Source organism: Bos mutus, chromosome 19, assembly GCF_027580195.1.
Source record: "Bos mutus isolate GX-2022 chromosome 19, NWIPB_WYAK_1.1, whole genome shotgun sequence".
Classification (NCBI taxonomy): domain Eukaryota; kingdom Metazoa; phylum Chordata; class Mammalia; order Artiodactyla; family Bovidae; genus Bos; species Bos mutus.
In genome coordinates this window covers 32,731,019-32,745,273 of record NC_091635.1, presented here as the reverse complement: position 1 = coordinate 32,745,273, position 14,255 = coordinate 32,731,019, and the positions used below count along the sequence as shown (strand labels likewise).

General features: G+C 47.1%; 1 protein-coding gene across 1 annotated transcript in view; it reads right to left on the bottom strand.

Annotated features, from left to right (window-relative positions):
* ITGB3 (integrin subunit beta 3) overlaps positions 1-14,255 on the bottom strand; it is a 63,158-nt gene that overhangs the window by 7,813 nt on the left and 41,090 nt on the right. The window contains exons 11-13 of the mRNA XM_070390021.1: positions 8,724-8,946; positions 7,355-7,455; positions 4,674-4,793 (exon numbers count right to left, since the gene is read on the bottom strand). Coding sequence (XP_070246122.1) covers positions 4,674-4,793; positions 7,355-7,455; positions 8,724-8,946 — 444 coding nt within the window. The remainder of the gene's footprint in view (positions 1-4,673; positions 4,794-7,354; positions 7,456-8,723; positions 8,947-14,255) is intronic.

Here is a 14,255-nt window from a genome sequence, read left to right as displayed (position 1 = left end):
AACCACAGACGTCTGATGAGTGACCTCACTCCAGTAACTTCTCGGGTGTTATATAATTAGGTGTTTGCATATCTGAGTATTGATGGGTCTAAAGAGATGTCACACCTACTTTCCACACTGTCTCCCACCTTCTTCTCTAAACATACACACTATGCTCACCACACATGACCCAAAAACAACCACCACCACAACCCAAGCTGGCTATTTCCTATCCCACCAAATTACAACCTGTCTATAATTAAAGGAATGTCTGGAAAGAGGCTATGAGATCCCAATGTCTGAGTTCCCAGGGATGAAGGGTCCCAGTTCTTCTGGGAAAAGCAGTTATGAATTCTCTGGAAGACTGAGGTAGGGCTGACCCTCAAACCTCAAAGTGGAATCGCTTCAACTTTACATGTCAATATGGTCAGGACAGGTAGAAAGCCAGATCTTCAGGGGAAAAATTAAACCTGTTAACTATCTGTCCTAAAAGGGGTGGACGGCAGGTTTCCTGGAAATAGATACAAGACCAGGTGGTCTCTGAAGTGCCTCCCCAGCCACAGTGATGATGACCCATGATGGATGATGACCTAAAGTCAGGGACGACTGGGGAGGGTTAGCAGAATTGACAAAAGTACAGGAAGTCCAGTTAAATTAGAATTTCCGATAAAAAATAACTTTTTAAGTATGTACCACATCTTGCATAGGACATATTGTACTTTTTTATTGAAGTATAATTACAAAGTTGTGTTAGTTTCTGCTGTACAACAAAGTGAAACCAACTATATGTATACATATATCCCTTCCCTCTTGGCTCTCCCTTCCACACAACCCACATCTCAACCCTCAGGTCATCTCAGAGCACCAAGCTGAGCTCCCTGTGCTACACAGCAGCTTCCTACTAGCTATCCATTTTACGCCTAGTCATGTATATATTAATATGTCAATCCTAGTCTCCCAATTCGTCTCACCCTCCCCTTCCCCCTCATGTCCACATGTCCAGTCTCTGAGTCTCTATTCCTGTCCTGGAAATAGGTTCATCTGGACCACTTTTCTAGATTCTACATACATGTGTTCATATACAATATTTGTTTTTCTCTTTCTGACTTTCTTCACTCTATATGACAGACTCTAGGTCCATCCATATCCCTACAAATGACCCAATTTCATTCCTTTCTGTGGCTGAGTAATATTCCATTGTACATATGTACCATATCTTCTCCCTGAGAAAACTGTAATTCAAATGGACACATGTCCCCCAGTGCTCACTGAAGCACTATTTTCAATAGACAGGACATGGGAACAACCTAAATGTCCAGTGGCAGACATACTATATTTTATCAGACAACCCTATCTGGAAGCAATGAGGGCCCAGCTCAAAGGAGATCATTCCCTGACCACTTGGCTAATGTCAACTCTTTAGTGGTTCCCTCTTCAGGGCCCCATAGTGGCTCAGCCCTTCAAAGAGAACATCTGCAAGGGCAAGAGTTAGGGAAGCAAATGAGAATAATCTCCTCCTAGACTGCAGGCCCCAGATGCTACCTCTTACTCAAAACCAGAGCCCCTGAAAATGATTGGAGCCCAGGGTGAGAGGAGAGGCAGAACTTGAAATTCAAGGCAACAAGCCAAGAAATGTAGGTCTCGAGACCTGTCTCTGAATGTGAAAGAAGGGCTATACTGGCAGTAAGCCTAAAAAGTTACCCTCCACTCTGTTAACCAGTAATGTGTCACCATCCCAGTTATCATCATCTTTGTTTCCCAGGACTCCAGGCAATAGTTTTCAGTCTCAGAATACCAGGTCAAATGATTTTTGTGAGTGCTACAGGAGGAGCACCAGCCAGATTGTTATAACAAAGAGATGCTGCTGCTGCTGCTAAGTCGCTTCAGTCGTGTCCGACTCTCTGCAACCCCATAGACGGCAGCCCACCAGGCTCCCCTGTCCCTGGGATTCTCCAGGCAAGAACACTGGAGTGGGTTGCCATTTCCTTCTCCAATGCATAAAAGTGAAAAGTAAAAGTGAAGTCGCTCAGTCGTGTCCGACTCTTCGAGACCCCATGGACTGCAGCCTACCAGGCTCCTCCGTCCATGGGATTTTCCAGGCAAGAGTACTGGAGTGGGGTGCCATTGCCTTCTCCAAACAAAGAGATGAGGTAATGTTAAACCCCAAAGCAAGAGCACACTACATTTTTGAGATGAGAAGGGACACAAGTACAGATAGGGTGGGTGTGGAAAAATCCATTTAACCCGTTAACACAGGTGGATGAGAAAGTACGAGAAAGACATGCTGAAACTAACCTACGTCTGCTTCCCCAGAGGTAGTGGGTTGGCCAAAAAGTTCATTTGGATTTTTCCATACCATCCTATGGGAAATCCTGAATGAATTTTTTGGCCAACCCAGTACATACCCAGATTCTTTCCTCTCCACTTCCCCATATCAGTGTTCCCTTGAGTCACAAAATAAAACTAAGGTGATACCCTTTGTCTTCTCCCTTAAAAAGGATGAGAGCCTGGAGAGACTGATAAACAATATCACAAATGGGGACCCCATGCTCTCCTCTACCCATGGGGAGGACAGCACCCCCAGTGACATAGATGCAGCCCTTTTCCCACTTTGAACCGCTCCTGTCTTTAAGCAGCCAAAATTCTCCCAACAGATATTAAGATGTATTTGAGTCTGCCTGTCTCCTGGGCATAATCCATCCTATGCATTCATTCAAAAACTGCGTATGAAGTATCTTCTCTGTAAATAACTGAGCCAGGTATAGAGATATTATAACAATAGATAAGACAGACATAATTCCTGTGTTCATAGTCACCTGAAGAAGATAGGAGATTAAAGAAGCAATTTTTTTCTTTGTGGTTTGTGGGATCTTAATTTCCCAACCAGGGACTGAACCTGGGCCCCTGGAAGTGGAAGCACAGAGTTTTAACCACTGGACCACCAGGGAATTCCCTAAAGAAGCAATATAACAACTTAGCTGGTCTAAAGGGAAGCACAGCGACCCAATGCAGGGGGATACAAGTTCGATGCCTGGTCGGGGAGCCAAGATCCCACATGCCTTGTAGCTAAAAAAACAAAACATAAAACAGAAGTAATATTGTAGCAAATTCAATCAAGACTTTCAAAATGGTCCACACCAAAAAAAAACTTTAAAAAAAGCAGGGGTGGTGGGGAAGCACAACTGCTCAGAAAATCAAAGATGTGTACCAAATCTAATCATCAGAATGGATGCTGGAGGTCTGAAATGGCTCATCTGGGAAGTGGTATGTCTAAAACATCGGGGAATATATTGCAATTACCAGGAGCACTAACAAGGAGCAGAGAGGCATTGGCTTGTAGAAGTAAGACAGGGTTCAGAACTCTGGATTTTTTAACAAGGGAACATACAAAAGTTCAAGAACCACTGCCCTCAAGCAGGGACCAGCAAACAGCCCAGTGAGCCAAATGCGGCTGGCCACCTGTTTTGGTAAACACACTCAGATGCCTTCATTTGCATACAGTCTACGGCTGCCTTCTTGCTGCTGTGTCAGAGTTGAGTAGTCACCGCAGAGACCATCTGGTTCACAAACCCTAAAATATTTAACATCTGGCCCTTTATAGAAACAGTTCACTGGCCCCTGGTCTAAAGAATGATTTGAAGAAACTCCTACAGCTGTAAAGAATGTCAAGTGACCAACTGATTTAGCCTCTGCCTTCAGAGATTGTTCCTTCATTCCAGAAAGTTCTGGCCCACCCCTCCCATCCCCCATGCCCACCATACCATAGCCCTTATCCCCTGCAGTGTCATGACTGTTTTACATGCCTCTCTTATCCATGGCCTGTGAATACCACACCTGCTTTATTTACTATTACATCCCCAGCACCTAGCCCATGCCTGATGTATAATAAATACTCAAAAATATTGTCTAATGATTGGGACTTCTCCAGCAGTCCAGTGGTTAAGACTCCGCCTTCCAATGCAGGGGGTGCAAGTTCGATCCCTGGTCAGGGAATTAAGATCACACATGCTGAGTGGTGTGGTGGGAAAAAAAAAAAAAAGTCTAATGATTCGTACCTTCATCTGTTGTTTAAGGGAAAGAAAGGAGATATAGAAAATAAGGGGAAACAAGCAAATCTACTGCGCTGGATGGTGACAAACCTGTGGTGGGTGTGTGTATGATACAATGGGCCCTCCTGCCTCCAGAGGGTCCGGAGAGCAAGCATTAACTTTTCAGTGTTGGAGGCAGCCTCAAATCCTTCACCACATCACATGGCAAAGCTGGTAAGGTGAAGACCTCAAACCTCAGGCCTTCCTCTGAAGCAGCAAGCAGGTTGTTCCTGGAAACCATTTAACTCTTAGTAGAGCAGATGCCCTGTGCTGAAAAGTGCTAGAATTTAAATTCCTTACTTCTTCCTTACAACGTCACCTCAAAAAACACCAGGCTATCATCTGTTCCTTGATGAGCTCCACACCTACCCTCTTCCTCTCCTTACCCACCTTCTTATTCTTCTGTCTCCTCAATTAGCAGGTCATTTTCTTGCTAATGTCTTTATTTATATACCCCACACTCAGATGACAAGCCCTGATCTATCCCTTGTAAGATCAGGTTTCACCTGGATGTTCTTTTTAAGAGGAGTGATGGATGGAACTAACTGTCTAATATTGGTATCACTCTCCCTTGGGGAAGGGTCGGGACCCTCAGGGTTCACTCACCTGGCTCTTCCACCACATACAAAATGGACTTTCCACTGGAGTCTTCATAGTACTGGAATCTGACAACACAGTCATCCTCATTCTTGTAGGTACAATTCACAGCATCCTTGCCAGTGTCCTCTGGGAGAGGAGGAAAGATGGGAGAATGAAAAATAGGTCAATTCCTGAAAGATGGAGCCACCCCCAAATCCAGTCTTGAGACTTCTGGGAAAGCATGTGACAGGAAACCCTATGTCTGACATTAGGCAATATGCTCAGAGATGGCTGTCGTGCCTGGCAATTGCTTCTAGATGACTCTCACTGCTGTATTAGTACTTTGTCCCTCACAAAGTACTTTTTGGTTCTTATTCCTTCCTCTGGAAGGAATATGACATCACAGTATTACAGTCTGATTCAAAGCCTGGCTCTATCACCTCCCAGCTGTGTGATCTTGGGTAAGTTACCTGACTGCATCGAATCTCTTTCTTCTTCTATAGCAGAAAAGATACCTTCACTCACAAGGATGGTTGAGAATCAAACCGCATAAACCACCTAACACACAGTGGTGTTCCCTTTCCTCTCTTTCCTTTCTCTGTTTGCTCAATGATTCCCAATAGTTTGTTTACTCAATCCTTGCTGCTGCTGCTGCTGCTAAGTCGCTTCAGTCGTGTCCAACTCTGTACGACCCCATAGACGGCAGCCCACCAGGCTCCGCCATCCCTGGGATTCTCCAGGCGAGAACACTGGAGTGGGTTGCCATTTCCTTCTCCAATGCGTGAAAGTGAAAAGTGAAAGGGAAGTCTCTCAGTCGTGTCCGACTCTTAGCGACCCCATGGACTGCAGCCTACCAGGCTCCACCGTCCATGGGATTTTCCAGGCAAGAGTACTAGAGTGGATTTCTTCTATTTCTGCTTTCTATCTGGTGCTCCTCCCCAGAGCCATCTCTCTTTCTCTGACTCTCATCATGTCTTGTTGGCTTCATCCCTTCCAATTCTAAAACCTGTTATTCTGACTGTGATATTATGGGTTACCCTCCACCAACTGCGCTATGCCCTCCACCAGCTTTGCTATGCCCTCCACCAGCTTTAGCAAATGGATAAATCTGACACATGATGAGATGAAGCGAGTGTACCAAGGTCACACAGCAAATAAGTGATGGAGCAGGACTAGGACATGAGTCTCAGAGCACATCCTACAGAGCCTTCAGTAAACCAGTGGTATTACAGGACAATGCAAAGAGTAAGGATTTCAGGATTTAGTTCCAACCTTAACTCACCACCAACTTGCTTTGTGAAAGTGAGAACTTTCTTGAGATTCAATTTTCTTATCCTCAAAAATGAAGTTAACAATAGTACTACGTTCTACTTTATTAGGTTATTGGGAGAAGAATAAGATAATGTGCACAAAAAGATACTTTTGTCATTTGTATAAGTTATACAATTCCATACAAAAAAGCATTTATTTTTATGATTATCATGGTGGAGGATGGGAGTATTTATCGACTAACTTGTGATACTCATCTAGTCTAGATAAAAATCTCTCCTATCAGCAGCCTCTTCCATCTAAGCTAATCATAGCAAGCCTGGTCTCCTCCAGAGGAAAAACTGCCTCTTCAAATTCAATTCCCAAATCACTATTACTCCAGACCCACTTCAGACATTAGCCAAAGGATCTAGAGATCTGACTCTTTCCCAAAGCACCCCCACCCTGAAGCTGGCTGGCTAGCTGTGTCTTCCTGTGGCTCCCACTGAACATGTGTTTCCTTCCTTCATGTGAGATCGCTATCTCTCAGCATCACCCAATGTCTAATTGACCTAGATAACTACATCAGATATGCAACAGCAGCAAAGAGCAACTCCTTTTAAATCAAGATGAAGCAGAAACCAGAATAACTGCAGGCAAGTTTGTTCCTCACTGTGTTTCTGTCTTATGCCAGGAAGGGCTCCCAAGAGCCAAAAGGGCTTCAGGCTAATAATTTTGGCTCCAAATCCATAAAGGTGAAGGTTTCCCTCTGTATCTGCAGACCTGTACGCTGGACCTTGCTTAACATTGAGGTAAACTTGTCTGTTCAGTCGTTTAGTCGTGTCCCACTCTTTGTAGCCCCATGGACTAAAGCCCACCAGACTCCTCTGTCCATGGAATTTTCCAGGCAAGAATCCTGGAGTGAGTTGCCATTTCCTCTTTATTCCAGAGGATCTTCCCAACCCAGGACTCGAATCCATGTCTCTTGCATCTTCTGCATTGGCAGGCAGATTCTTCACCACTGAGCCACCTGGAAACCCCTTAGTAAATGCTGACTGGCCTACTAAACTAAGATTATCATGGGCAACTACTTCTTCACTCTGTGCCTCAGTTTCTTCACCTGTAAAATGGGATACATCATCTTTCTTTCCTTGGGGTAGTAAAGCTAGGGTTGCCAGATTTTCACATATTTTAAAAGTTCTTTGCAGGATTTTGCTGAGCCCATGGGCTCTAGGAAGTAAAAGGGGAGGGGACTGCTGAACACATTAGCAGACATGCAGAAAGACTCTCAGGGAAGCTAGCTTTTAGGAAGGACCTACTGTGCATCAGGCCTGCACAGTATACCTTTGAGGTAGGAATTACTCTTCCGTTTTACAGATGAGAGTTGGATAGTTTCTATGGGTTAAACTGGAAAAACCCAGAACATGGGTGTGCATAACTCTATGGCTTGCTGAACTTACTAAGTTCCTTCACAGGCTCAATCTCATCACGACAATAACGGTTGCAGGTATTTTCCTCGTTGAGGGCTCCCCGGTTAAACTTCTTACATTCCACACACTCCCTAAAAGAGAGGGGACACAGGGGTGAAGGCAGGGAAGGAAGAACCCTAAGTGTGCTACAGTCTGGCTCTGCTGCCATACGCCCAGAAAGCTGCCCCACCCCCAGAAAACAGACACAGAAATAAAAACATTTGTTAAGACAACCCTGGGGGACCCAGAAAGTCACATCTGGAGTTCAGGGATGGGACTGCCCTCCTAACTGATAGGTAAGGCTAGGTAGGCAGAGGCCTCCAGGAACTTTATTAAACTTCTTTATGTCCCTCCTGTGACAGGAGGGCAAACCCTATGCCACTTCTGAGGGCCCTAAAGTCAGAACCGGTCTCATAATTTGGGGGCCTGGCGCAAAACAAAAATGTCAGTTCCTTATTCAAAAATTAGTAGGGGGCTTCCCTGGTGGTCCAGTGGTTGGGAGTCTGCTGACAATGCAGGGGACACAGGCTCGATCCTCGGTCCAGGAAGATCCCACATAACACAAGGCAGCTAAGTCCTTGCGCCACAACTACTGAGCCCGCCTGCTGCAACTGCTGAAGCCCGTGCACCCTAGAGCCTGAGCTCTGCAACAAGAGAAGACACGGCAATGAAAAGCCCACATGCCGCAACTAAGGAGTAGCCCCTGCTCACCACAAGTAGAGAAAGCCCTTGCGCAGCAACGAAGACACAGTGCGGCCACAAATAAATAAATAACTTTTCTTTAAATTAGGAAGAATTTCAAAACAGTGGTAGCAAAGCATTAAACAAAATGTGAGGCCCTTCTAAGCACAGGGTGCTGTACAAATGTGCGGGTTGCACACCCATGAGTCCAGCCAGGCTAAAGTAGTAAGAGAAACAGTGGGGCCATGGACTTCGGTTGATGGGGCTTCCTCTGCCCCCAGATGAATGATGTTTGTAGTGGTGAATGTCTCCTGTTTCACACAGTAGCCTTCATAATTCCAGCCCCACATCCTTCACAAAATCAGAACCTCAGCACTGGAACATTCCCCAGGAGTTATCTGGTTTAGCCTTCCTCCCGACTCAGGGATTCAGGATCCCGCCTAAAAGAGGTTTCTCCAACTGCAGTCCAGCTGGTACCACTCTGTCCCCTTCACCCTGGCTCTATCTCCAGCTTTCCCTCAAGTTTGCAATGGAAAGATGAAAGCTGGTCCTTTGCTGGAACAGACTCCTCTCTCTCTAAAGCTCTGGTGAGTAAGAGACAGAACCTGCTCAGTGTGGGGGACCCTCTCCCCCATCCCAGACACCCAACTCTCTCCAGCTCACGTCTCTGCCCACTCACTTCTTAAAGGTGCAGGCGTCAGGGCAGGTGGGACACTTCTCACAGGTGTCCCCATAGGAGCCCGGCTGGATGCAGACACAGCTGCCGCACTCGCACTTGCCCCGTCCGCTGCACAGCAAGCCGTTGCTGGACATGCAGGTGTCCGTGCGTGTGGTACAGTTGCAGTAGTAGCCGGTCCAGTCGGAGTCACACAGGCAGTCCCCACAGCTGCACTGGCCATGGCCTGAAAACACACAGCCCAGGGGGTAGACCAGTCAGTGAGGCCCCCACTCCAGGACGGTATTCGGGGCTTTACCCCTCATCACCCTCTTCACATCACCACACTCTTGCCTCCACACTGAGCCATTCACCATCTTCTACACTGTTCTCATAGCCTCACGCTTCTCTGCCTGCTGTTCCCTCTGCTTAGATGCCCTTTCATCCTGAGACCACTACCAAACTCCTACTCATCCTTTAAAGCCCAACTCAAATGTTCCTTCCCCTCTGTAACTTTTTTCCGACCTCTCCAAGCCAAATCAACTGTCAGCCCATGTACTCTCCCAGTACTTATAGATACCTTTATTTCAACCCTGATGTTCACCCATTTGCTTGCTTATCTGTTTCTTTCTGGATTGTGAGCTCCCTGATGGGGAGCACATATTACATTCATTTTTCCATCAATAGTGATTAGTATAAAATCTGATACACAGTAGGTGTACAACTAATGCAATTTCTTATTTATCTATTCATTCAACAAATATTTACTGAGCTCATACCACATCTTGAGCACTGGGGACTCAACGGTGAAAAAGACAGGCAAGATCTCTACTATCATAGATCTTACCTCCTCTAAAAATTCCTAGAAAATACACATAAACCTTCACCAACACAAGCCCTTCGTTGTATTATCATAGTTTGCAAAGAGCCACCAGCCTTATTAGGAAAGACTTATTTGCTTCCCTACCTGAGTATAGGAACAGGAGACAAAGATGAGGTGAGGGTAGGAGTTAGACTGCTTAAATGCAGGCATTAACTCTCAACACTATATTCCCCTAATATTCATTTACCAAGGCTTTAAAACTTGGCTCCTAAATCCTTCAGAAAGGTGACTCATTCTCCAGGACTCTGAATCAGGAAGAAGTGGATGAATAATAAAAATCTGATTGTTAATCAGAGGAAAGGCAGGGAGCAAAGGGGAAGTAACATGAATTGATCTGAAAACCAAGCCATTGTGTGAGCAGACGGGCCCCAAGATGGTGGAGCAGAGGATGGTACACAGCCAGGCTCAAGTAGCAATGAGCTGGCACAGCCCCTGCTACCCAGTGACCCAGTGGGTCTGATTAATATCTCTTGGCCACTATAGGTCCCTCTGGCTGGTATCACCCACTAAAGGATGAGCGATACCAGCAATAATCCTCTAGGAACCACACTGGCATTCAAGGCTCAGACACACCTTCACTGTGTGTGTCTGTTTCCCAAGAAGGATGGGAAACATAACCTCAATTACCCCAGCTGCCAAATATTCGGTTGGCCAAACAGCTCGTTGGGGTTTTTCCATATCATCTTATGGTAAAAACCCAAATGAACTTTCAGCCAACCTAATACATCTAGAGTAGCTGTCCCCAGTCTTTTTGGCACCATGGTCAAAAGTAGAAGACATCATGTTTTCGTGGAAGACAATTTTTCCACAGGCTGGGGTAGAAGGATGGTTTCGTGATGATCCAAGCCTGGTACATTTATTCTGCACTTTATTTCTAATATTATTACATCTGCTTCACCTGAGATCATCAGGCCTTATATCCCGAAGATCAGGGACCCCTGATCCAGAGAGTAGAAATACTGGGCTGGTAGAAGGATGAAGAAAGAAGACAGACTGCATTTTGAGGTTGGGTTCCCTATAAGCATGACTTGTGGTGAGAATTCTTGTGCCAGCGACTTCTTGGGGACGCAGAAGGGAAGGAGAGAAGCCAGGACAGGGCAGGAGTCAAATGCTCACAGGCGGACTTCCCTGGCGGTCCAGTGGTTAAGATATCGCCTTCCAAAGCAGGAGAGTGGGTTCAATCCCTGTTTGGGGAGCTAAGATCCCACATGCTCCTGGCCAAAAAGCCAAAAAGCAATATTGTAACAAAGTCAATAAAGACTTTAAAAATGGTCCACATCAAAACAGAGCTGGCAGGAATGGGGTCTCAGCCTGACAACTCCCCTCAGCTTGATCCCACAGCAGGCTGATGGGCACGACCGGCACCACAGCAACCTTGAGGCAAAGGGACTGGCCTGTGTAACCCCTTGTCCACCAGTCATTAGCCAAGGTCTGAGGGCCATCCAGCTCTTGTCAGCTGAAAATAATTCTCCAGAGAAGGCACAATTGTGAGGTATTCCCAGCAGCCCTACCAGCGGCAGGGGGATGGGTGGGCCAGCCAGCAGAGTGGGACCCCCACAGTGTCCACTACACCCAGCTTTTGACCGTGCCTCCTGGATAAGGAAAAGCGGACCCCACAGAGGCCTGGCAGCACTCAGAGGCTTCAGTCTCCTCAGAAACCCTTGTCTCATAGTGTTTCCTTTGTGAGGCTAAACAAAGTGATCTTTGAGAAGACGGCCCGCAGGCCAGCCGGGGAGTGAGGCTGGAAGTGGATAGTGGCAGGCCAGCGCCAGCAGGCTGGCTCCAAGGCCCCGGCAGGGTCAAGCTTTAAAAGGAAACCAAAGTGCGGTAATGTCACAGGACTGGCGTCCCTCCAGCAAAAGGGGTTCACGGGAAAGTCAGGGGAGGAGGGTGGGAAACGAAGAAAAAACGTGAGAAAGAGGAGGGAGGGAGAGAAGAAGGTGGCCCGGGAGGTGTGGGGGAGGGGAAGGAAAGGGAGGAGCAGGGGTCTCAGGTCAGAGGTCAGGCAGCCACTCCCCCATACAGTTTGACCTTCTGGGCTGACACATCATTCCGCTGCCCTCCTCTATGGGCCAGCCCTTTCTCTGACTTCCCACCTCCTCCATGAAGCCCCCCCAGGGCTCCCCTGTCCACAGTGAGTCTCTCTATAACACTCACTGAGGACACTTCACTTCTGGGATCTGGCAGGTTCTGCCTTGTGCTGTGAATTCTCCTTGGGTAAGTTTATGACAAAACTGTCTTATTCATGCTTCTCTCTCTCTTTTTCTTTTTTTGGCTGTGCCAGGTCATAGCTGCGGCATGAAGACTCTTAGTTGCGGCATGCGAGATCTAGTTCCCTGACCAGGGATAGAACCCGGGCCGCCCTGCATTGGGAGTTTGGAATCTTAACAACTGAACCACCAAGGAAGTCCCTTATTCTTGCCTCTCTATCCCACAACACTATGGCACACAGCACAGAACCTGGCTCACATGGGCGCCTGATCAGCATTCATGTGAGAGGGCCAATTCCTAGGCAGGTTGATAAGAAGTCCGGGGGTCCCCAAGGAGACAGGGATCTGGAATTCTCAAGGAGGAGGAAAGGACAAAGTTTTTTTCCCTCTACATTCTTTAGGATTATATATCAATAATGTATTCTTCTTGAGGAAAGCTTCTGAAAAAAAACCTTGATGTGACAAGGGAAGAATCCCTTGAGGACAAGGATGCACGCCCTGACATTTGAGGGGTGCTGATACCATGCAACCACAAAGACCATGCCTCCAGTGGGGAGGAGGGGACAGGGACAGCCAGGGGCTGGGACCATGGACAAGTCATTGCGCTCCCGAGCCCCTGCTTGAGCGAAGAACAGACCAGGCCAGCAGCTCTAGGCAGGGAGGGACAAGGATGAGCTGGGCTATAAGCCCCGCCAGGTCAGGAACCACATATGACCCCTTTGTACCCATATGGACTGAGGGCCTGGCATAGAGCAGGTGTTCAGCGAGCATGTGTCCCTGGAGGATGTGATAACGGCACCAGAGGGTCCAGACCTGAGGTCGGCGGGCACCCAACACGGTGGCAGGAAGGGAGAGGGAGGCCTCAGAGCTGCAGCGGCTGCCTGGGCTTCCCTCGTGTGAGGGGCTGGAGCTCAATGGGGACGAGCTGTTCCTGCGCGGCTGGGAGGCAGGAATAAGGGCTGCTGACCCGGGGCCTTTGTTCTGCGGCTTCAGTGGGGCGGGCAGCCAAAGGAAACACACTCTGGCTGGGATCCCTCCCACATGCCCCACATCAGACCAGGAACAATCAGCCCATAGAGTAGCAGCGGGCCTTCCTCCTACCCTGGTGCCGTCGTGGTCTATGTGTAAGCCTCTCCTGGGGGGAACTTTTTTTCCCTCAGTCCCAACCTTCTCCTCATGTGTCTCCCACGTCAAACTTAACCATTCCCTTTGGTGCCTTGAATATGACGTGTGTGTGCTTAGTCGCTCAGTAGTGTCCAACTCTTTGCAACCCGGTGGACTGTAGCCCACCAGGCTCCTCTGTCCATGGGATTCTCCAGGCAAGAATACTGGAGTGGGTTGCCATGCCCTCTTCCAGGGGATCTTCCCAACCCAGAGACTGAACCCAGGTCTCCCACCTTGCAGGTGGATTCTTTACTGTCTGAGCCACCAGGGAAGCCCTGAATACGACATAAATACTATTAAATATTAGAAGGCAACAGTCCCCAACTGTTTTGGCACCAGGGATGTGTTTCACAGAAGACAATTTTTCCATGGAATGGGGTTGGGGGGGATGGTTTGGGGATGATTCAAGAGCATTCCATTTATTCTGCCCTTTATTTCTATTATTAACCCATCAGCTCCACCTCAGATCATCAGGCATTAGATCCCGGATGTGAGAAGGAACCGAAACTCCTGCCTCACTCCTGAATTCAAATTGCTGGGTGTGTCTGTGTGTCTGTGCATATCTGATCTCTCTTTCCCCTAATCTCTCTCATATCAATTTTTTGTTATAAGAAGATATTTAATTTGATCAGTCTCAAATGCTATAAAATATTACCGCAAATTGAAGATTTTAACATTCTAGGAACAGTATTCCCTTTCTCTGATATCATTTTTCTCCAGTCTCTCAAATTTTGTTGACTTGAGTAAACAATGTTATAGGTAATAGATAGAGGCCATTTTTATATTACTTGGGTATGCTTTAGAATGACACACGTTTACCTTTCTCATCAAGCTTTCCTAAAGGCCAATGTTAAAGTGAACACCTGGGTAGATTAGCTCTGCTGGTTAGAACCCCAGGGCAAGTGAAGCCAATCTGGGTCATAGGTTTGATCACCCCAGAAGCCAATGATAATCTCTGTTCGATTGGCCACACAATACAACTGCAAACTGGTCCCAACCAAACTGTAGATATCTTCAGTCTATCTCTCACAATGGGGATTAAGCCACAGTGACTACAGCCCAGCAAAAATGTATCCCTAGTGCTCAAGAACAACTCAGACTGCCTAACTGCCTCTGGGAGTGTTGTCAGTGTGTCTGGAGATAAGGATTAGGTTAACTTAGTTGGACTTCTAGCTGGGGAAGTACCCCAGGAGTGGGCTTTGGGGTAAGGAGAAAGCAGCTTGAGATTATCATGGGCCTCAAGATTTTACTGAATTTTGTAATGAGGTAGACAACAACTCAGTATCCTGCAGGTAGGAG